The sequence below is a fragment of the Loxodonta africana genome, chromosome 2 (genome assembly GCF_030014295.1).
Source record: "Loxodonta africana isolate mLoxAfr1 chromosome 2, mLoxAfr1.hap2, whole genome shotgun sequence".
Classification (NCBI taxonomy): Eukaryota; Metazoa; Chordata; class Mammalia; order Proboscidea; family Elephantidae; genus Loxodonta; species Loxodonta africana.
In genome coordinates, this window is record NC_087343.1 from 12,186,785 (window position 1) to 12,211,144 (window position 24,360).

Genomic DNA, 24,360 nt, shown 5'->3' on the forward strand with positions numbered 1-24,360 from the left:
ACAGGAAGATGTGGGGAGCAGCCAGTGAGAAGGGCACACCCAACCCTCGACTTTTAGGTAGCTGTAGCGGTCCGTGGCATCCTTTGTTCAACCTTCATAAAGAAAGAATGCCCATGGAATCACAGGCTTGACATGCCAAGTGATTTTTTTCAGTACATATTCAAATAAGTTATTGATTTGATGTTGTTAGGTGCCACTGAGTCAACTTCCACTCAGTGACTCCATGTGACAGACTTGAACTGCTCCAAAACGTCTTGGCTGTAATCTGTGCGGGAGCAGATCTCTGGCCCTTTCTCCCGTGGAGCCACCGGGCAGGTTTGAACTACCAGCCTTTTGGTTAGCAGCTGAGTGAGTGCTTAACTATTACACCACCAGGGCTCCTTAACTACTAGTTCGTGTTGTTGCTGTTAGGTGCTGTCGGTTCCAACTCCCTATCTACAACAGAATGAGACACTGCCCAGTCCTGCGCCATCCTCACGATCGTGGCTGTGTTTGAGTTTTGCTGCTATGTTGCAGCCACTGTGTCAATCCATCTCATTGAGGATCTTCCTCCTTTTTTTGCTGATGCTCTGCTTTTCCAAGCATGATGTCCTTCTCCAGGGATCGGCCTCCTGATAACGTGTCTAAAGTACGTGAGGCAAAGCCTCACCATCCTTGTTTCTAAGGAGTGTTCTGGCTATACTTTTTCCAGGACAAATTTGTTTATTCTTCTGGCAGTCCATGGTATGTTCAATATTCTCTGGCAACACCATAATTCAAAAGCATCAGTTCTCCTTCAGTCTCCTTTATTCATTGTGCAGCTTTCGCATGTATATGAAAAAAAATACCATGGCTTGGGTTAGGTGCACCTTAGTCTTCAAAGTGACATCTTTGCATTTTAACACTTGAAAGAGGTCTTTTGTAGCAGATTTGCCCTACACCATATGATTTCTTAACTGTTGGCATCCGTGGGCATCTATTGGGATCCAAATAAAATGAAATCCTTCACAACTTCACTATTGTCTCCATTTATCATGATGTTGCTTAATGATCTAGATGTATTTTTGTTTTCTTTATGTTGACGTGTAATCCATACTAAAGGCTGTAGTCTTTGATCTTCTTCAGTTAGTGCTTCAAGCCGTCTTCACTTTCAGCATGCAAGGTTGTGTCATCTGCATATCATAGATTGTTAATGAGTCTTCCTCCAATCCTGATGCCCTGTTCTTCATATAGTCCAGCTTCTCAGATTATTTTCTCAGCATACAGACTGAATAAATATGATGAAAGGATGCAACCCTGACACACGCCTTTCCTGACTTTAAACCACACAGTGTCCCCTTGTTCTGTTCAAATAACTGCCTCTTGATCTATGTGCAGGTTCCCCTCGAGCACAATTAAGTGTTCTAGAATTCCCACTCTTTGCAATGTTATCCATAATATGTTATGATCCCCATAGTCGAATGCCTTTGCCTAGTCAATAAAACACACGTAAACATCTTTCTCGTATTCTGTGTTTTAAGCCAAGATCCATCTGACAGCAGCAGTGATATCCCTCGTTCTGCATCCTCTTCTGAATTCGGTTTGATTTTCTGGCAGTTCCCCGTCGATGTACTGCTGCAACTGCTTTTGAATGATCTTCAGCAGAGTTTTACTTGTGTGTGATATTAGTGATATTGTTTGATAATTTCCACATTCTCTTGGATCATCTTCCTCTAGAATAGGCACAGATAGCATTAGTTGGCCAGGTAGTTCTATTCCAAATTTTTTGGGAGAGATGAGTGAGTGCTTCCAGCATTGCATCCATTTTTTGAAACATCTCAGTTGGTATTCCTTCAGTTCGCGGGGACTTGTTTTTCACTAATGTCTTCAGTGCAGCTTGAGCTTCTTCCTTCAGTACCCTTGGTTCTTGATCGTACGCTACCTCCTGAAATGGTTGAACGTCGACCGGTTCTTTTTGGTACAGTGACTCTGTGTATTCCTTCCATCTTCTTTTGATGCTTCTTGCATCCTTCAACATTTTGCCCATAGAATCCTTCAACATTGCAACTCGAGGCTTGATGTTTTTCTTCAGTTCTTTCAGCTTGAAAAATGCTGAGGCTGTGCTTCCCTTTTGGCTCTCTACCTCCATCCAGGTCTTTGCACGTTTCATTGTAATACTGGAAGTTCCTCTGAAACCTGTCCTCCATGGGTGACCCTGCTGGCATTACAAATACCAGTGGCATAGCTTCTAGCATCACAGCAACATGCAAGCCAGCTCAGCACAACCAACTGACAGACAAGTGGCAGAACGATTCATTTAGGGGGTCTAATTATTTTTTAAAAAAACTTTATTGTGCTAAGAGTATGTATGACACAACATGCACCAAGTCAGTATTTTTTACGTATACTTTTTAGCGACACCAATTACATTAATCATTGGTGCAGTTTTCCCCGGTGTCAGTTGTCAAGTTTTCCATCACCATGAGCACTCAGTGCTTCCGAAACAGTAAGTTCTCCTTTCTCCCTCCCTGTCACCCCTGATAACCGCTAATAAACTGGCAGCTCTACTCTGTCCTATAGGGTCGCTATGAGTCGGAATTGACTGGACGGCAACGGGTTTTTTTGGTTTTTTATGCATTTGCTTATTCTAGATATTTCACGTAAGTGGGATCATATAGTATTTGTCCTTTTGTGACTGACTTTTTTCACTCAGCATGTTTTCAGGGTTCCTCCATGTTGTAGCTTGCATTGGAACTTTATCTCTCTTTATGGCTGAGTAATAATCCATCCTGAGTATGTAGCACGCTGTGTTTATCCATTTATCTCATGATGGACATCTAGGGTGGTTTTGGCTATTGCGAACAGTGCTACAGTGGACTTTGCTGTACCTGAGCTATTATTACTATTTTAAAAATTGTCTCCCAAAGAAACTTACGGTGTCAAATGCTGTCCACACTGATGGAAGGAGAAGTGCTTCTGTGGTCAGCAGGAAAGGGCAGTTAGTGTACCCGCAGACCCCTGGCCTCAACAGCCCGAGACTGCCCCAAACCTGACCTAGGATCTCAGTGCAGCTTCCTCCAGTCACAGATGAGGGATGTGAACTGGGGTTCCCTGGTTTGCCCCAAAGCAGTATATGCCCTGCCTAGCTCCTTGTCTGGGCACCACTGGGCGGCCGCTAGAGCCTGTGGCTGTGGTCACAGGAAGTATGCCTGGATACCTCACCTGGTGGGGACCTACCTGTGCAGCCAGCCACCCGCTGCCATGTCTGACTACATTCCCCACCCCACCCCAGCTGTGTGTCCCCAGGTCGCACTGCTGACCAGGTGCATGGAGGTATGGGTAGGGTGGGTCGTGGGGCCCTCACCTCCTGTGACCCTCCTGCTGGTCCAGCGGCCCTGCCTATGGTGCTTCCCCATGCTCACTCACTCAAGCACTATCATTTCTGAACCCCAAAGCCCCCTCCTTGAAACAGGTCCCCTACATTCACTTCCTGCCCTTGCCTCCAGCCGGAACCATGACCCTCTCCACCCACCCCTGCCTGACCAAGCGCCTCCGCTCTGGGCCTGTGCCGTCTCTTCCTCCAGGGCTCTGATCAGGTACCAGTGACGAGGGTCAGCTGAAAAGTGACCTCTGCCTTGGAGTGTCGGCCAGCCGGCTGTGTCAGTCTCCAGGAGGGCTGTCTGCACTCAGGTGCTGGGCCAGCCCTGGGGTTCCTGACACCGCCAGGCCGGAGCTGAGGATCTTGCACATCTTGAAAGCCCCAATGCTGCTAATGCTGTCAGTCTAGCTTTGAGACCCACTGCTCTGCCTGGCATCTTCAGATGGCACTGGTGATCCCCGTCTCTGACGTCTGAATCATGTCATCCATACTTACCTGGCATGTGGCGAGTGCAGCCTGGTCGTTTTTGTCCTTTTATGACCAGCCCATCCATTCAGAGGGTAGAAGGCAAGTCATGGAGTCTCTGTGCCCCAGGGTCTCACCAGCCTGCACCTCTTAACAATCACAGACATTGAGTTGGAGGGAACCTTAAACCAGGGGACACCAGCCACGTGTGTGAGCCTGGCCTCCTACACCCCAGGCCCCTCTGCGACTCAAATTTCTCTGGGGACGTGGGAGGAAGAGCAGATTTTACAAAACTCAAGGATGAGAGAGTGCTAACGGGCCTCAGTGGTTATTCTAGATCCTTCTGTCTAAAACAGATTTGGAGGAACTTGCAGAATTTCTTCAGAGTTAATGCAGAATGTTATTCACTTTCCTTTTTAGTAATTCAAAATTCTGCTTAAATCCTACTCTGATTCTCCACACACCATGTTCTTTTGCCCTGGGGAAGCTGGAGGGTCTGCTGTGGTCCCCAAAAAGGAAATTTATGTTCCTTTGAATTGTGGTGTTGACGAATATCAAATGTACCCTGGACTGCCCGAAGAACGAAGAGATCTGTCCTGGAAGAAGTACAGCCAGAGTGCTCCTTGGCAGCGAGGACGATGAGACTTTTCTGACATTCTTTGGACATGTTATCAGCAGGGAACAGTCCCTGGAGAAGGACGTCATGCTCGGTAAAGTACAGGGTCAGTGAAGAAGAGGAAGACCCTCAACGAGATGAAGACTTGAGTTAAGGATCCGCCTGCCAAGTCCAGTGTGTCTTTGTGCTTTGGAGAACTTTTTAAAGGTCTTCACGTTGGCTCTTCTCACACATGGGTGATTTGTTTTGCTTCCTCAAGTGGTTTCTGGAAGCACTGGGAGGCCAGGACTTGAGTCACGCTGGGGGAACACCGAGGGGGTTTTCAGTACAGAGCTAACAGTTCCTGCTTCTGGGAAAATCTGTTCATGGCTTTCACTTTTGTCTTGGCCTCCGTCTCATTTGCCTAGTGTTACTGTAACAGAAATACCACAATGGGTGTGTTTAACTGACAGAAATCTGTTTTCCCACAATTTAAGAGACTGGAAGTCTAAATTCAGGGCACCAGAGATAAGGGAAGGCTCTTTCTGTTGGCTCTGGAGAAAGACCCTTGCCTCAGCTTCTGTAGCCAGGCGCTCCTGGGTTCCTTGGCGTGACTTCTATCTTCCCCCTTCCATTTTTGCCGACTTGTGTGTCTAATCTACTCTTTTTGTATCTCAGAAATGATTAGACTTGGGACCCACCCTGCGCTGATAGGGGTCTCATTAACATAAGAAAGAAAGCCTTATTTCCAGACAGGATTACATCCACAGGTCTAGGGGTTAGGCTTCCAACACAGATTTTTGGGGGACACAATTCAGTCTGTAACAGCTCCCATCTGTATTCATACTACTTTCCTTGTTTAACACTTTAAAAAAATATATTTTGTGCAGACTGCAAAGCAAGGACACTGAAACCTCAGAAAGGCATCGTTTACCATGCAGACAGAGCTACTTCTTAGATCCCACGGGGAGAGGAAGTGCCTTTAGAAAACTCTTGCTGTCTCATGGACACATACCCGCCGTGTGGATGGTCTCAGAGTGGGCCTGAGGCGAGGCATCAGTAGACACCACCCTGCACTGCTGTGTGGCTCCGTGGTATTCACACTGGCTCAGGAGATACCTCTGTGGTGACCGGAGCCCCACGCAGTGGGTCCCGTTGTCATTGTCATTTTTGTTGTACTTTAGATGGATTACAGAGCAAATTAGTTTCTCATTAAACAATTAGCACATGTAATATTTTGTGACATTGGTTGCCAACCCCACAACACGTCAACACTCTTCCCTTCTTGACCTTGGATTCCCCATTACCAGCTTTCCTGTGCCCTTCTGCCTTATCATCCTTGCCCCTGGGCTGGTGTGCCACGTTAGTCTTGTTTTTTATGGGCTTGTCCAATCTCTGGCTGAAGGGTGAACCTCAGGAGTGACTTCAGTACTGAGCTGTAAGGGTGTCCGGGGCCATACTCTCAGAGTGTCTCCAGACTGTCAGACCAGTAACCCTGGTCTTTTGTGTGTGTGTGTGTAAGCGTGAGTTAGAATTTCGTTCTACATTTTCCTCCAGCTCTGACCCAGGACGCTCTATTGTGATCCCTGTCAGAGCAGTCAGTGGTGGTAGCCGGGCACCATCTAGTTGTGTTGGACTCAGTCTGGTAGAGGCAGTGGTAGCTGTGGTCCATTAGTTCTTTGGACTAATCTTTTCCTTGTGTCTTTGGTTTTCTTCATTCTCCCTTGCTCCAGATGGGGTGGGACCAGTGGAGTATCTTAGATGGCCGGTGCTATTGTTTTTAATGAGGTTGGCTCCTCGCCAGCCCTGACTTCCTCTAGTTGGCATGGCCTTACCTCCTACCGTCCCATGCCTTGGCCCTCGCTCTCGGCCCTTGCTCCGTTTCTGCTGCGTCACTCCCAGGGTGCAAACAGCTAGGGTGGACTTGACCTTCTGTGCCTTCAGATGCCCCAGCCCTGGGCCTTCCCTGTGCTGTGACCTCGGGTGTCCCCAAGGGGCAGGTGTGGGACAAGCAGCTCTACAGCAGGTAGGTTCAGAGTGTCGCTCTTCTCTCCCACAGGGCCCTGGGCGTCTCCATCACGGATTACACGTTCGAGGACTGCCAGCTGGCCCTGGCAGAAGGACAGCTCCGTCTCCCCTCGGATACTTGCCTTCTGGAATTTGCCAGGCTTGTGAGAGGCCTCGGGTGAGCTCCCGGCTCATTCTTGTTCATGAGCTGTTAGTGAAAAGTGGCCCCACAGATGCTTCAAGAGTCTAGGCTCTGTCAGGCCCAGCCTTTGTCTCTCCCCAACTTCATTTCCCGAGGCCCAAAGCCCGGCTTGACCAGGGCTTTCAGCTAGAGACTCTCTAAGCAGAAGGTCACAGGGAACGTGAAGGAAATACCAATTTCCTGACCAGGGTGGAGTTCCCGGGTGGTGCAGATGGTTTACATGCTTGGCTGCTAACTGAAAGTTTGGAGGGCTGAGTCCACCCAGAGGTGCCTCAGAAGAAAGGCTTAGCTATCTATTTCCGAAAAATCAGCCATTGAAAACCTTATGGAGCACAGTTCTACTCTGACACACTTGATAACAAACAAAAGACCAGTTCCACTGAACCAGACCCCCCAGCCTCGGTCCTGAAGACCTGGACTTTTGTAAAGATCGCTGGGGTCTCTGCTTCAGTAGCTTCCAGTTGGCCAGACCAGGTGGGTGCCCCCATGCTCAGAGCATTGGCCCCAGACCAGGCCATCCCTGAGGCTAACAGCAGATGCCCGGTAACTGCTGTCCTCTTTAAAGCCACCGCATGTGGCTCAAGGGCCACCACTTAAGGGGCAGTCTGCATGGACATACTGGAAGACCAGTGGTATAGGTGCCTTTCTGGATGTGGAGGCCACGGCAGCCTCCCCTTCCGCCACCCAGCCCTCTGCAGCCCCAGCCCTGGTCCCACCTGGGCCCCCAAGGCACCCATCCCCAGGAGCTGCTGGTAACGAAGAGTAGCCACCACAGAGTGCGTACAGCGGCCCCTGCTGGCCAACATCACATGAGGCATCCATGCCCAAATCCACGGTGCTGGGTGGTTATGGGCTCCACAGGTTGGAGAGGGGTACAAACACCTGCTTAGATGCTTAGAAAAAATACACGCAGCACCTTCATTTGGCTAGAGTGACATTTCCTGAAGACAAACTCACTGATCATTAGATAAATAATTTTAATATTTTGTTCATTTTTAAAATATATAACATTAAATCTGTTTTTTAGCATTCTGCAATTTTATTGAAAAGAAAGAAATCTTTCCCTCTTTCCTTTAGGTTAAAGCCAGAAAAACTTGAAAAAGATCTGGATAAATATGCAGAAAACACTAAGCTGAAGAAGGGCGAGAAGATAGACCTGTTGGAGTTCGCCGCGTACCTGGAGGTCCCCGTTTCGGACACGCTGGAGGGCATGTTCTCACTGTTTGACGAGGTGGGGGCTGTTTTCACTGTAAGATAAGCACATTTTAGGCAATTTGGAGACTAGAGAGCGGAAAACCCCCCTTCTCTGGCGAACACTAGTAACTCATGCTTATCATTTTCTTATGTTTCCTTTCATCCTTTTAAATGCAGGTAGAAGTTTGAGTTTTAAATTAACCTTTCCTGATAAAAATGTCAGTAGTTTTGTTGTTGTTGTTTGTTTTTGTGTTTTAATCCAATTACTAAAAGGCCTATTAATATCAAACAGCACTTCCCACCCAGAAGGGTCTCCCCATGGTCCCCTTCTCCCGGCCTACCGCTCACCCCACCCACAGGACCTCCTCGTCCCCCTGGCTTTGCAGATAATGGGCTTCTTTCTCCAATTCTCAGTTTAGCAGTCCTCTATGGCTTTGTGGTTGGCTCAGGAGAACCTCGCACACAATCACCTCTCTCTCACTCCACCACCCGCACATCGTAACTGAGTCTCTAAACCCATTGCCTTCGAGTCGATTCCGACTCACAGCGACCCTATAGGACAGAGGAGAACTGCCCCATAGAGTTTCCAAGGAGCACCTCGTGGATTTGAACTGCCGACCTTTTGGTTAGCAGCTGCAGCACTTAACCACTACACCACCAGGGTTTCCAACTGAGTCTTTAGTCCTGCTTAAATGAGAAGTCAATTCTCATGTTACCCACCCCGCGACACCCTGTGGTTGTTTCTATCCTTACGGCATTTTTATTTTCTTGGAGTCAGTAACTGCGTCCTTTTAAAAAAGCCGCTTGTTTTCCAGGTACCTAGCCGCAGTTTTCCTGCCTTTTCCTTCCAATCTGTTGAATGCCCATTGATGCTGTTTTCCAAGCCCACCAAAGGAAAATCCACTGTTGTTTTCTCCCCCATGGTCTTGCCCTGTCATCCCCCCATCCCCTTCCCGACCTGGGCCTGCCCCCCGGCTCTGCAGCTGTCATCCTGGGGTCAAGGAGGCCCTCTCTTTCTGCTTCTCCACCCTCGTGGTTGCTCATGCGTGGACAGGTCCCCCCTCTCCTGCTGAACTAATTGCCTGCCTGGACATAGGGTTGAAGATGATTTCCCCTGAGAGCTTGGATTTTCCAGGTTGCTGTGGACAGGTGACCCCAGTGATCCCAGGTACCTGGTGCCTCGTGGCTACTCTGGGGGCTCTCAGTCTTTTCCTTGTTCTTGGGACCTGAATCGGCATTGTTGGAAACTTTATATCCATGGTGCTGGACACTGAGCAAGACTCACACCTAGGGTGTTCCCTCCCACCATACCTCCTCTGTTCCTTCTTCCTGAAGTTCCGGTTGGCCATGTCTGACCTTCCAGAGTGCTTAGCTGATCCTCTGTCTGTCCTTCCCTGTTCTCCCTCACTTCCTCTTTTCTTGTATCCCACTGCCTCCCCCTCTTCTCCTTCTCTCTCTCTTGTTATTTAATATTTCCTGGTCGTCTGTGGGTGGTGGGGTGGTAGGTCTGTGTTTCCGGAGATGTATTTCCCTTAGTTTGCTTTCAGAATGCCATGTTCCGGGCACCTAAAGGCTTCGATTGAAGCGTTTGCCTCTGTGATAGGAATTGATATTGCAGGGCTATATGCAGTCTTTGAGTAAAATGTAATCTTTTTTGATGAATGAGGGTCACTCTTGATTAGTTGGGGCCCTGGTGGTACAGTCGTTAAAGACCTTGGCTTCTGACCAGAAAGTTGACAGTTCGAATCCACCAGCCACTCTTTGGAAACCCTGTGGGGCAGTTCTACCCTCCTGTAGGGTCACTATTCAGTTGAAAACGACTTGGCAGCAATGAGGTTTGTTTTTTGGATCAGTTAGAGACAGCGTGCTAGAATTAGTCCATGAGGCCCCTTTCCCATGTATTTTCCCCTGTTCCTGTAAAAATATGGCTCCCAGGGTGACGTGGGGACATTTCCCTCAAGCTGTGGGGGAAGCAACCTCTGTACAGCGTGACCCTCCCACAGTGATCCTGTGCCCTGGCTGTGTCTACCGGCCCCGTCTAGAATGTCCTCGTATTTGTCAGAAACACACACTCCACATCCCCGGCTTCCCTGCTCTTTAAGAGCAGCACCTTCCACACAGGGACCTCTAGCACATCACTGAGGACAGTTAGCACTGAGCAGACTGGGTGTCACAGCCGACAGCACTGGGTGCTCAGTACCACGTTCGGCTGCTGGAACCTGCTTTTCCTGATGCTCGATATTTTGCCATAAACAGACCACGTTCTCAGAGCCCAGCTAGGAGCCCTGATGTTTGCTGGGCTAATCTTCTACAGCGGAAGCCTTAGAAGGTGGCAGCCATTTTTTGTATTTACACACACAGGGCTGCCATCGACTCAACGGCAGCGGTTTTGGTTTTTGGTTGACTGTTGAGAAGCTTTATGTGGTGTTTCTGATGTTGTTGTTGTTCTTGTTAGTTGCCATCGAGTCGATTGCCACTCATGGCGAACTCGTGTACAGAGTAGAACTGCTCGATAGGATTTTTCAAAGCTGTGACCTTCCAGAAGCAGAGGGCCAGGCTTGTCTTCCATGGTGCACGTGGGTAGGTTTAAACTGTCCACCTTTTGGCTAGTAGTCGAGTACTTTACTGTTTGCCACCTGGAGACTCCTGAGTGGTTCTAATAGGCTGAAAATTAATTGTAATCGTCCCAAAAAATGTATGTGGGTACAGTTGAGAAATTAGCGGGCTATGGATATTTTTCTGAAGGTTGTTTTCCTTTAGGCCGATATGATGAAGCAAGACTTTAATTAACCATTGAATTGTTACCAGGTTTTTCAACACTGGCTTTTACTCCGTTCTGAAGAAGACAGCTGGACAATAACCTGACGGTGTCTTTTTTCCACAGAGCGGCAGTGGCAAGATGGACCTGCGGGAATATGTGGTCGCCTTGTCTGTCGTCTGCAGACCGTCCAAGACTCTGGACACCATCCAGCTGGCATTCAAGGTGAGTGTCATTTCACTGTGGGAAGATGAGACGTGGGTTGTGTCAAGCCTGTGTAAGCAATCTTACTACGCTGGGACTTGGAGGGGGGCAAATTCACAGGGTAAGGGCACAGCCCCCACAAGGCTGCCCTCACTTCAGACACCAGCTGCAAGTTTGGGGGTGCCAGGGCCCCACCCTGACTTTTGTCCAGATGACTACAAATTTGGGGGTTCCCATGACCCCTCAGTTTCTGTAACTCACTAGAATGACCCACAGAGCTCAGAAAAGAGCTATACTTACATTTACAGTTTTGTTACAGCAAAAAACGCACAAGTCAGAACCAGCCAAAGGGAGATGGGCACAGGGCCAGGTCTGAGAGGGTCCCAAACGTGAAGCCTCTCTGTCCCCAGGGACACGACCCCTCCTGGTGCATTGATGTCTAACAAAACACAGAAGATTGCCAGCCAGAGAAGCTCACCCAGCTTCAGCCTCCAGTTTTTACTGGGGTTTCATTACCTAGTCATGGTTGATTAAATCATTGGCCAGGTGGCTGAGTTCAGTCTCCAGCCCCCTCCCCTCCCTGGAGGTCAGGCTGATATCATGTGCCCCCCACTGTGTCACTGTGTCACTTCCTTAGCATAAGCTGTCAGGTGGGGTTCAAAGGCCCACTGTGAATAACAGACTCTCCTACCACTCAGGAGATTGCAAAGATTGAGAGGTTATCTCCCCAGATGGCCAGATTCTTTATGACATATTTGGTAAATTTACTACTTGCCTACCTTTTATTTTCACATAAGCTTGTGTTAGCCCTTCTTTTTAAATTGCCAGTAAACCTCCAAGAATCTATTTCCTTCTGGGATTAACGGTGCACAGTCATAACAAGGGCTTGGAGCAGGGGCTGCTTGAGTGGCAGGTGCCTGGGTGGAGCTGCTGTGTGCCCCTGTCCCTCCTGTTGCAGGACCCCCACCCCTCATTGCCTCTCAACAGCGTGGCTCCTGCATCAGCCCATTGGCCATGGCAGGAAGCAGAGCTAAGGAGCTGCACCGGCTCAGCTCAGATCCTGGGGTCAATCCAAGGCCGAGCCATCCTCCATCGGATGGCAGAGTGCAGGGATTCTGGAGTGATAGAGTCCTGACCTACGTACAGAATCGCCTGCCTTACCCAGACCTGGGTTGGAGCCAAGTCTGGCTTTGCCTATCGGGGCAACACAGTGGGTGCTTCTCAAAGGAGTGGCTCACACTAGCCAAACTCACACAAGCCATATGTGTGAGTCAAGCTGTCTGTTTCTCACTGCTTGGGAAACCCCGCTCACTCCAACCCCAGCGTATCCACTCCATGGCCGCCCTGGCAAATTCAGCTGCGGTCTTCAGGGGGATTACGCAGAATTAACTGCATGATGTGAGCATCCAGTAGCACCATATATATAAAACCTTATTATATAAAACCGAAAGCCGTGGTCATGGTAGAAATCGTGACAGCTCGGAAAGGTAGGAAATGAAAACCCAGAGGGCTCTCTGTGCACTGTTGTGACCCCGTTCTTCTTCTCAGCAGTTTCTTACACGTTCTTCTAAAATTTCTGAAAACAGAAATATATATACAGTGAAGCCTGTGAGAGCTGGAACTCATTTGGACTGCCTTGTTTTTCCGGGTCTCGTAAGTTTTCCACCTTTGACAGGGTGCAGTCACCACTTTTTTGTCACCGTTAGTGGAAAATATTTGAGTTTCCCCTCTCTGACAGGTTTCCACCTTACAGAGGTTCTGGCTTTCGCAGGGTTTACTATACAGGTAGTCCCTGACTTACAACCGGACTCCGTTCTAACAGCTCCATCATAAGCTGGTTCTGATGTAAGTCAAATGCCTTTTTTTGTTTGCTTGCTTTTTAGTTTTCATAATTTTATTTTATTATCAGCGTCTTTATAAATCTAGTCTTTGTCTTTGTGGGGGGTTGGCGTGAGAATGATAACATCAGCAGACTACATGCTGCAACATCGTATATAACACGGATTCTTAATGATAAGATGTACCAAAAAAGGATGGTTTTAAGTGTGATACATTGTAACTCAAATATGCTGTAAATTGGGGATTACCCGTCTATAGCACTCTTTTTTTTTATTGTGCTTAAGTGAAAGTTTACAAATCAAGTCAGTCTCTCATACAAAAAGCTGTACACACCTTGCTATGTAACCCTAGCTGCTCTCCCCGTAACGAGACAGCACACCCCCTCTCTCTACTCTGTGTTCCCCGTGTCCATTCAGCCAGCTCCTGTCCCCCTTTGCCTTCTCATCTCCCCTCCAGACAAGAGCTGCCTACATCATCTCATGTGTCTACTTGAGCCAAGAAGCTCACTTCTCACCAGCATCATTTTCTGTCGTATAGTCCAGTCCAATCCCTGTCTGAAGAGCACTCTCTTTTTTCAGAGCTGAAACTGCAAAGCTAGCTGCAGAGTATTCATGCTCAGTCAGGATATTGCGTCCCCGGTGAATCAGCCGTGTGACCACTAGGTGGGGTAAGAGGCCCAGGTTGTTCTGGCCTGGGAGGTGGGGGTATAGTGAGTGGAGGCAGGTGAGCGAGAGGCAGATAAAGGTGCCTTGGGTTTCTGCCAGGTTAATCGTGAGCTTCCAGTAGCACCCAGATGGACTTAGTATGCAGATATTTGTTTCAACAAGTCTAAAGGTAGGAGAAAACTTGGGGTCCAAGATGCAGATTACAGAGTCGCCAGCAGGTAAAGGCTGTGGTTTGAAGCCAGGTGTGCCCAGGTGTACCCAGGAGGTCACGGGGGGAGGAAGTAGGGCCACCAGACAGCATGCCCTCAGACACACCGGTGCCCATCGGGGACAGGGAACACCCCATGGTCAGGATGGAATGTGTGGCAGAAGTCCAAAGAGGGCCTTGTCAGCCAGGTCAGATAGCACACAGACAGGTCAGGGAAGACTGGCTTATTCACTCCACCCAGCAAACATCCATGACTGCCCATGTGGCGTCTGCAGTTCTCAAGGCATCTGGACCAGTGCTGAAGGGACAAATGGACGTCCTGCCCTGGGGAGCCACCCCGTGGATGGGAGGAGGTGGCAGAGTGTAAACTAGAAAGTACCACACAGGATGTGGGTATGCTGGAGCTCAGTGCACGGGAAGGAAGAGAAGGGTGGCGGAGTGGCCTCTGGGAGGGTGTGGCCTCTGATGGGGCGTGGCCAGCTCTGGGAGGGCATGGCCGCCCGGAGGGGCATGCATCCCAAAGCTAGCAGGTTTGAGAGCAAATGAGCCACAAGCAGAAGGGACAGGACCAGACCAAGGACTGACCACTTGGGCACTGTGACCTAGTGATCTCAACAAGGCCCCTTCAGAATGACTCTGGCTGAAGAAAGATTGGGAGTGAAAGGAGGGAGACCAGGATCCAGAAGGCCCAGGGTCCAGAGGGACATGTGTTCATGTCCCAAGAGGGAGAAGTCACTGAGAACAGGGACCACAAAACAGGAAAGGAGGAATTAACTGCAGAGCCAGCCTCGATGGGCAGGGGAATGCGGGCTCCATGACCCAGGATGTGTTGGGCGGGGGGGGGTTCCATGACCCAGGGCATATGGGATGGGCATGGGCTCCAGGACCCAGGGGGATGCAAGCCCAGGGCCTGGAGGCTGTTCTGGTTCTGCCTCACACAAGGAGCCTACCTGTAGGACCTTCCTGAGAGGTGGGCTCTGAGTGGATGAGTGGGGGGGGGGGGGGGCCATCATAGAGGCCTTATGAAGCAGAGGTGGGGAGATGGGCTGCAAAGCCAGGCAAGGGTCAGCGGAATGTACAGAGGTGAGGGTCTGGAGCTGGTGGGGGGTGCTGCAGACCTGGCTGAGCAGGGGCTGAGCACAGGTGTTCTGAGGCACCTGTCCACAGGTGATGGTCTCAACCTTTCTAAGCCCCTGGTCTAGGCAGAGAAGGCAGAGCAGAGGAGCCTCCCTATCCAGAACTGGGGTGTTGTCTCCTGGGCCCAGCAGCAGGAGGAGGGCTAGAGATGGGCGGGAGTCTAGGCACCCACTGCTCCCCAGTGCCCACCCTGACCCACAGAGCCCCCAGCACCCTCAGCACCTCCCACTCACCTCCTCCCTGTGTCCCCATTTCTGCTTGGTGTCCTTACATCTCTCTCGTCCCCACCTGTTTCTTTCTGTTAATGCTGTGGACATGTTCCCTGTAGCATGAATCCCGAAAGGCAAGTACCCATGGAACTCTGCAAGCAGGGCAGGACACCGGGGACTTTCCTTGTGGCCTGCCCATCATTTTGCAAATGGGAATCACTTCTATCTCTGAGGCACAGCCTCCTAACCCAGCTAAATATTCACCTTCTAATCTCATTGTAAGGGGCCTTGGTGGCACAGTGGTTAAAGCACTCAGCTGCGAACCAAAAGGTTGGTGGTTCAAACCCACCAGCTACTCCTCGGGAGAAAGATGTGGCAGCCTGCTTCTGTAAAGATTAGAGCCTTGGAAATCCTATGGGGCAGTTCTGTTCTATCCTGTAGGGTCACTATGAGTCAGAATTAACTTGATGGCAGTGAATTTTTTCAGTTAATCTCATCGTGAGAGCACTGGTGGCATGACGGTTAAGTGCTGGATTGCTAACCTAAAGGTTGGTGGTTTGGACCCACCCAGCAGCTTTGCAGGAGAATGTCCTGGCGAACTGCTTCTGTAAGGATCACAGCCTAGGAAACTCCACGAGGCAGTTCTACTCTGTAACATGTGGGGTCACTGTGAGTTGGAATTGACTTAACGCCAACTAACAACGACGATCACCTCATTGTGAGTACCTGGGAGGTACAAATGGTTAACACACTCGACTGCTAACCAAAACGTTGTATGTTGGAGTCCTCCGCGTGGCACCTCTGAAAAAAGACCTGGAGATTTTCCTAGGAGCATTAGCTATTGAAGACCCTACAGAGCACAGTTCTACTTTGACACACAAGGGGTTGCCATGAGCCAGTTGATTTAGTACCTATTCAATCTGTATGCTGAACAAATAATCCGAGAAGCTGGACTATATGAAGAAGAACGGGGCATCAGGATTGGAGGAAGACTCATTAACAACCTGTGTTATGCAAATAACACAACCTTGTTTGCTGAAAGTGAAGAGGACTTGAAGCACTTACTGATGAAGATCAAAGACCACAGCCTTCAGTATGGATTACACCTCAACATAAAGAAAACAAAAATCCTCACAACTGGACCAATGGGCAACATCATGATAAATGGAGAAAAGATTGAAGTTGTCAGGGATTTCATTTTACTTGGATCCACAATCAACAGCCATGGAAGCAGCAGTCAAGAAATCAAAAGACACATTGCATTGGGTAAATCTGCTGCAAACGACCTCTTTAAAGTGTTGAAGAGCAAAGGTGTCACCTTGAAGACTAAGGTGTGCCTGACCCAAGCCTTGGTATTTTCAATCACATTATATGCATGTGAAAGCTGGGCAATGAATAAGGAAGACCGAAGAAGAATTGATGGCTTTGAATGGTCGTGTTAGCGAAGAATATTGAATATACCATGGACTGCCAAAAGAACGAACAAATCTGTATTGGAAGAAGTACAACAAGAATGCCCCTTAGAAGCACGATGGTGAGACTGCGTCTTCCATACTTTGGACGTGTTGTCAGGAGGGATCAGTCCCTGGAGAAGGACATCATGCTTGGCAGAGTACAGGGTCAGCGGAAAAGAGGAAGACCCTCAACGAGGTGGACTGACACAGTGGCTGCAACAATGAGCTCAAGCATAACAACGATTGTGAGGATGCTCAGGACCGGGCAGTGTTTTGTTCTGTTGTGCATAGGGTGGCTATGAGTCGGAACCAACTTAACAACAACAACAGTACTGGTGATCTCATTGTCCTACTGGTTCCTTAGTAAGTTAGTATGCAGGTGGGGTCAGCAGAGTCTACGTCTGTGGGTCTGGAATTACTTGCTGAGTGTCCATGAGGTGTCAGGAGTGTGCTGCAGGCCCACGTCCAAGAGAGTTTACAACATGGCTCTGCCCTGGCAGCCCCTGTCTGCCCTGTGACCTGCAGGCTCCTGTCCTAGGTGCTCGCGTGCCCTTGGGTGGGCTGATAAATGCTGTCCTGGAGATCCTGGGAGGGCAGGACCAGACCTGCTGGAGAGCTGGAACCAACCCTGGGGAGAATCAGACCCAGCCCTGGAAAGGCTGGCTGGGTGGGCGTGGCAGGGGTAGCTGAGCACCGATGTCCCCTTTGTTTGTAGATGTATGCGTCACCGGACGATGGCTGCATAAGTGAGGAGGACCTGTCCTGCATTCTGAAGACGGCCTTGGGTGTGGCAGAGCTCCCTGTGACCGACCTCTTCAGTGCTATCGATGAAGACAGGAAGGGAAGAATCTCCTTTGGTGAGTGGCTGCACAGTGAGGTTATGCCCCGAGGGTCCCGGGCAGGGGTGGGGAAAAGTTAAGGTGTCCTGGTTGGGCCGGTGGGGTACATGGAGTCCAGGACCCCACCCTCTTCACCAGGCTCCCCATTTCCTCAGCAACACGGAAATTCCTTTCTCAAAGGAAGGTTCTGCCAGGAAGCTGGCAGGGATGGGTAGGGAACTTGCAAATCTCGCTTCTTCAATCGGTTCACATAACCCAATTCCGAGCATGTGCTGAAGCTCAGCCCATTAGAGAGGCTGTTTCCATCCAGGGGTGGCAACTCCCAGGGTCCGTGACCAGGGTCCTGGGTGCAGGAGGGGTGAGTCCAAGGCTGCTCGGAGGGTGTCCTTCCACCCTGAGCAGTTCTAGTGTTGTCACACCACAGGCATGCATCCATACCACTGCACCTCCGTAGGGCCATCCGCAGGGAGGGTGCCCCAGGACCAGTGCAGACACTCTTCCTGTCGGTGAACTGGCCTCTTGGGGGTGTGTCGTTGGGTCACTAGGACAGTGATTGCGTTTCTGGAGCACGGCAGTTGATGGCAGAGACCAGGGTTGAGGGCAAGAAGCGGCATGGTTTTTATATCGCTGTAGACAGTGAGGAAAGCCATCCCATGTGTGACTCCCTCCCATTTGAGTGGATGGGTACCGGTGCAAGGATTGGGTGATGCAGCGGGACTTTCAACCCCTCCCGTTCCTCGCCCACCCGCCAAGTCCACGTGGTGAGCCTCTCTGCACCCCATCCCATGTCTCACGGTGGGTGCAGTGACCCAGCCTTGGATGACTGTCTTCAGTAAGTGAGAAAAACTTCCATGAAAGCACCGAGCGCTCCCTAGCAAGGTCAGAAGATGGGCATGGGATCTGGGGCCATGGAGGCAAAATGAGGCTGTAATTCTAAGAAGGCAGATTCTCAGGAAACTTCTCTAAAGAGTGTCCCCAAGCCAAGTGAGCCAGTAAAGATGCCCAGGAATGGGGCCCTGGAACCCTGTGCAGAAACACCAAGGCAGCCTGGCGGGACGCATGCCACCACACCCATTTCAGAATCAGTGTGTATCATCACTGTGACACACGCCAGCATCTGTTCTTTTTGACCAAGGAAATCTCTGGAATGGCCGTCGTTCATGTCTTGTTAAGATGTGTTCTTAAAATTGTGTCCAGTTGTCAGACACAGAATGTGTGTGTATGTGTGTGTCTGTATGGTGTGTTGCATGGTCTGTGTGTCTGCATGGTGTGTTGTGGGGGGGGCGTATGTGTAGTGTGCTGTGTGCATGTGTGGTCTGTGTGTTTGTGGTGTGTGTGTGTGCATGTGGTACGTGTGCCCATGTGACGTGTGTGTGTGTGCCTGGGTACCTGTGTGTGTTTGTGGGGGGGAGGGGTATGTGTGTCTAGTATGTGTGCATATGTGTGGTGTGGTATGTGTATGTGTGAGTCTGTGTGGTGTATGCGTGTGTGTGTGTCATGTGTGTTTCTATGTGGTGTGTATGTGTGTGTCTGTAGTATGTATGGGTGATGTGTCTGGTGTGTGTATCTATGAGTGTGTGGGGTGTGTGTGCAGTTATGTGTGGTGTGTGTATGTGTTTTTTGTGGTGTGGTGTGTGTTTCTGTGTGGTGTGTGTGTGTGTAGTATGTGTATGTGTGTGTCTGTGGTATGTGTATCTGAGTGTGCAGGGTGTGTCTGCAGTTATGCGTGGCGTATGTATATGCGTCTATGTGGGATGTGTGTATGTGTGTCTAAGGTGTGTCTGTGTCCGTGGGGGTGTGTGTGTGGTGTGTGTGTGTGTGTGTGTAGTATGTGTATGTGTGTCTGTGGTATGTGTATCTGAGTGTGCAGGGTGTGTCTGAGTTATGCGTGGTGTATGTATATGTGTCTATGTGGGATGTGTGTATGTGTGTCTAAGGTGTGTCTGTGTCCGTGGGTGTGTGTGTGTGTCTGTGTGTAGGTGTGTCTGTGTGGTATGTATGTTTGTGGTGTGTGTGTAGTGTGCGTTATATGTGTTTGTGTGTTTGTTTTTGTCATCATTAACAGTGGATAATGCTGCTTGGCGTGGTTGGTTTTCGTGTGGTTGTTGGGGATTTCTTTAATGGATGCTGACCAGTTGTAGACTCTTTCCAGTAAGGACTGTTGTGGGGTTTCCCACAAGGTGTCGCTGGCTTTCAGCGTCTTCAGTGCCTTCAGAGCCACTTGAAGGCTGTGATCTGATACGCCCAGCCCCTTGTGCTCAGCAGAACCCCCCACGGTGCTGGTGTGTGCGGAAACCCAGCCCCATTCAGACACGGTGGCACTTGGCGACCGGGACAGGCACAGACCCAAACACAGAGAAGCTCGGGTGGTAGCCCGCGCCGCGCCTGGTTCCTCCACGTGTGACCGCCTTAGGCTGCGTTCTCTAGAGAGGCAGAGCCAGTGAATATGTATACAGAGGATACACATACAGACACAGAGGTTGGTTTCACGGAGGTGGCTTGTGCAGGTGTGGAGGCCGCCAAGTCTCAAATCCACAGGTCCCGCTTCAGGCTGGAGGCCTTGCCTGACCCATGTGGTGGCAGGGGCTGACAGACCCAAAATCAGCAGCTCGGATAGCAAGCTGCTGGCTCACACCCCAAGAACTAGAGGTCAGAGGATGACGCGTTGGATGCAGGGTCAAGAGCAAACGAATTTTGCTGGAATATCCATGTGTGTTTGATGCAGGCCACACCCCCAAGGAAACTCCCCTTCCAACTGATTGACTGCTCGCATCAGATCACAAAATGAAGGATGATTACATCGTATCTGCCAGACCGCTGAGAACCATGGCCTAGCCAAGTCGACACATTAACCATGACAGTGATCAATAGTCTCTACCTCCCAGAGTGTCAGATTATGACCTGAACACATTTTCTTCAGACCATTTTCTCCAATTAACAGTACTTTGCATGTACTAGGAGCCCTGGTGACACAGTGGTTAAAGGACTCAGTTGCTAACTGAAAGGTGGGGGGTTCAAACCCAGCAGCCACTTCGAGGGAGAAAGATGTGGCAGCCTACTTCTGTAACGATTACCCATTGCCATCGAGTCGATTCTGACTTACAGCGACCCTACAGGACAGAGTAGAATTGTCCCATAGGGTTTCCAAGTCTGTAATCTTTATGGAGGCAGGCTGCCACATCTTTCTCCTATGGAGCAGCTGGTGGGTTTGAACCATGACCCTTTGGTTAGCAGCAGAGCACTTAACCACTGCACCACCAACCCTCCTCTGTAAAGATTTCAGCCTTGGAAACCCTTTGGGGCAGTCCTCCTCTGTCCCACAGGATCGCTGTGAGTCGGAATCAACCTGATGGCAATAAGCTGGGCTGCTTGTGTTAAACAACCAGAGTATATCCATTGAATCAAAAAGTCATAAGCTTTCTTTAGCTTTTCCCCAAAGCGGGAACAGTAAAGAGACAGGTAAGCTGCCCTTTTGTTTTAACAGTGACTTAGTGCCAGCAAAGAAAACCTGAGGCTCAAGTTCTCGTCACCTGCAAAAGTGTCTGCTCGTCACTCTACCCTCCCCGAGGGTGTGTGGGAGTCAGGGGAGGTGGACACCCACTGGGGCTCAGGAGAAGGACCCCAGGTGCTAGGCGGTGGTGCCTCCCACATCCCCATAACCACACTGCCTTTGTCTTTCCCAGCCGACTTCACCAGGTTTGCAGACATGTACCCCAACTTTGCAGAAGAATACCTGTATCCTGACCAGACACGGTTTGAAAGCTGCACGCAGACTCCATCAGCACCAACCCCAAACGGCCTCTGTACTGACTTCAGCCCTGAAAGCACTGACCCCGGGGGGCAGCCCCTCCATAGGAAACTGGACTAGGACGGAAGGTTCCAGAGAGATGAGAGCTTCCCAGCTCTGTCGCCATGCCCTCCACAGGGCTGTGGCTCCCCATTCGCGCGTGAGGACATCTGATGTTCTCTCCCCACATGCTCTATGTTTATTGTCTCCAGACCCAGGTTCTAGAAGACCTGGGGTGTGTAAGGAGCCCTGGTGGTACAATGGGAAAGCACTCAGCTGCTAACCGGCAGGTCAGCGGTTCAAATCCACCAGCAGCTCCACGGGAGAAAGATGTGGCAGTCTGCTTCCGTAAGGATTACAGCCTTGGAAACCCTATAGGGCAGTTCTGCTCTGTCCTGTAGGGTTGCTATGAGTCAGAATCGCCTCGACAGCAATGGGTTGGGTTTTTGGTGGGGTTTGTCTTCATTGTTTCATTGTGGAGAGTTTCAGTTTAAGACCCCAGCTTCAGGGTATATCCTGTGCCCTGTGTGTATCTGACAGGAAGCCACACATGTGTTTATACCCACCGTCTGGTCTTCTGCCCGTGGGATGCCTCTGCAAGGGGGTTGCTGGCCGCACAGTTACTTTGCAGGGCCCAGTGGACACCAGGTGTTGCTGTGTCTTTACCTAAAGTAGCCTGGTTTTCAGTTTTCCTTACTGTCTTTCCTAATGGCCTGTTTTGCCTGTTGGCGGTGGCATGCAGAGAAGGCAGGGGCCCTCTGTACACCTACCACACACACCTGAAACCCGGAATGTGTCACCATGTTTTCATTCCAGCACAAACTACCCGCCACCTCATGGGTTCCCAGTGCTGCAGTGGCATTGTCTGATTTTTTAAATATTTCTATATTTGTGTGGAAACCCATGTGTATTTTATAAACTTCATTTCAGTACTTCAGGAAACATTCAGCGTTTTTTAAAAAAGAGAGAATGTTTTTTCTACTTCATTTTTCCTTTTAGGGTCAGAGGATATTTATTCACAGGCCCGTTTTTGATAGGCTCTGAAGCTCTTTGGGGCTTTGACTTAAATTTCTCCCAGGCCTCTCTCTACCAGGTAAATTTCTCTCCTCCCAGTTGGTGGGGACCCCCAGGGAGGCTTGGCCAAGAGGACCTGGCCCCAAAACCCTGTATCTGCTCTCCCCCATTCTTGCTGAGTCCCCTGCCCCTTTGTTTTATAAACGTTAACCATTTGGTGGGTCTGCTTCAGGATAACGTGGTCTGCTTCATTGTGGCTTAAGCTCCAGGCGAAGTGCTGAGAGTGGGTGAAATAGATTAGGCCTCAGGGTAGGAAAGAGCTAGGCGTTATCCACTTATGTTGTGAGTGGTTGTGACTTTCTATGCTGGGGGCAGACTGTGACGCTCTGGGGGTAGACTGAGCAGTTCCTCCATCACTGACAGGTCAAGTCCCGGGGAAAAAGACCTTTCCTTCCTCTTAGCTCCAACTTCTATGGTGACTTGGAATTCCTGGGTGGCGCAAACGGTTAACACACTCGACTGCTAACCAAAAGGTTGGAGGTTTGAATCCACATCGAGGTGCCTCAGAAGAAAATCCTGGCAATCTGTTTCCCAAAAATCAGCTGTTGAAAACCCTAAGGAGCACAGCTCTACTCTGACACACATGGGATCACCAGGAGTTGGAATCAGCTTGATGACAGCTGGTTTGGTCCCCCCCCCCCATTAGCCGCTTCTCTGAATCCCTTCCCACAGAGGGCTGAGCGGGGTCAGCGGCGTGGCGGGGGGGGGGGGGGGGGGTAGGGCGGGGGTCCGGCACGGGGCACACACCCGGAAGCCCTCTGCTCGTCAGTGGCGCTGCCTCCCTGGTCACCACGGTCAGGGAATGAGCATGGCCTCTGCGCAGGGCACGGAGACCGTCTCCTGTGTGTGGGGTCTCCTGTGGTGCTGGAGTCAGAGACGGAGAGAGCACCGCTCCCTGGGATCACTGGGAACACGGGGCGGTGCGGCATCGCCTGTCGTCTTGGTGATGTCGGTCTGGTTCACAATTTCTGGAGTTATTAGAAACGGATTCTTAAAGCACAATCATAGCTATAGACTGTAGCCGTTTCCCTAAAGCAAAGCCTCCGGGTTGGCTTGGGGAGGGGGAATATCAGCATTCCTAAGATGAATCGGATTTTATATTTGGGGCATCTACGTAGGAAGTGGCAACCGGAGCCAGTAAGTCTGTGAACAAAAATGTTTACTGACCTCCTGAGAGATTGTTCTGTGTGCTCTTCTCACGAATAAAGATTGAAAGTGAAAAAAACAGCCCAACCTTTACCTTCAGTTCTGCTGGGTCCTCTCCGACCTGTCGCTGGCGTGCACACTGCCGACCAGCAGATGGCGCCCGCTGTGAGTGGGACCGGCCGCAGGAACGCCAGGGCTCTTGAGGGGTCGGACATGGAAGGAACCTGGTTACAGCCTTGGCGGCTGCCGTCGTTGATTTTACCATCACGGAGTGCATAAAGAGTCATTCCTAAGAGAAAAGCCTGCAAACGATCCATGAAGGAGGTTAATAAATGAAGATATTCTGGGGGAGGGGCGCCAGGCAGTGGCCTCAGTTCCCTTGGGTCTGTGCATGAAGGGTTTTTTTTTTTTTTTAATGATATGCCTCTGGTATTTTCAGGAAAAAAAAAAAAAACCTCTGATAAGCAGACTTGTAATGGATGTTTGTTCCTCCTGATTCCCTTTTCTCTTACCTTGTAACTTAGCGTCAGTGGCGTTCAGAACTGTGAATGTACATAGCCTCCTGGTCAAAATCCCTCTGTTTGTGAGATGGGGACCCACAGAGGATGGTCTAGGGGCCAGGCTCTGCAGCAGCCTGGCTAGGGCCAGGGTCCGTGGGGTGGTTGGCATGGGAAGACTTATGGATTTGGTTCTCAATGGAATAAATAAGATGTACGATCTTATATACTTGAAGATGTATTTTGTTACGTGTTGATTTTTATTAGAAAGGCCCTACCAGACACCTCTTAGACTGTGAGCTGAGATACCATCAACACAAAGCCTTCTCTCAGTGCTTTTCTAGCATGTTCCGAGAACACAGTTGTTGAAATTCTGTGGAGAAAGCTTTGCTGACAGCAAAGGGAAGCTCTGCAGTGTCTCGATATTATGTGGACAGTAGCAAACGTTTTACAGAATTCAAATGCGATGGCTGTTTGCCTACCTGGTGAGTTGTGTTTACATAATTCCTCTGCATTAAGCACACACATTTTAGATACGTTTAGTTAAGGAAAAGAGAAAAATAGGCATGCATTCCATCGTCCTATTGAGTCAATAAGGGATTTAGAAGTAGAAGAAACAGAGCTCCCACCAAATTTTTTATATGAAAAATCAAGGTTCTGTAGCTACCACCTTCAAAGATCAAGTGACAGTGATATCGTTCACCAAAATAAGTCAGAGAAGCAGACAAACAGCAAGTCTGTTT

At 49.9% G+C, this 24,360-nt stretch overlaps 1 protein-coding gene across 1 annotated transcript in view; it reads left to right on the forward strand.

Annotated features, from left to right (window-relative positions):
• The window catches only part of LPCAT1 (lysophosphatidylcholine acyltransferase 1), a 91,331-nt gene extending 68,660 nt beyond the window's left edge, over positions 1-22,671 (forward strand). The window contains exons 10-14 of the mRNA XM_064270555.1: positions 6,457-6,582; positions 7,684-7,837; positions 10,685-10,783; positions 16,990-17,131; positions 20,797-22,671. Of these exons, the coding sequence (XP_064126625.1) occupies positions 6,457-6,582; positions 7,684-7,837; positions 10,685-10,783; positions 16,990-17,131; positions 20,797-20,981 (706 nt within the window). The 3' untranslated portion in view covers positions 20,982-22,671. The remainder of the gene's footprint in view (positions 1-6,456; positions 6,583-7,683; positions 7,838-10,684; positions 10,784-16,989; positions 17,132-20,796) is intronic.
• Positions 22,672-24,360: the final 1,689 nt, after the last annotated feature.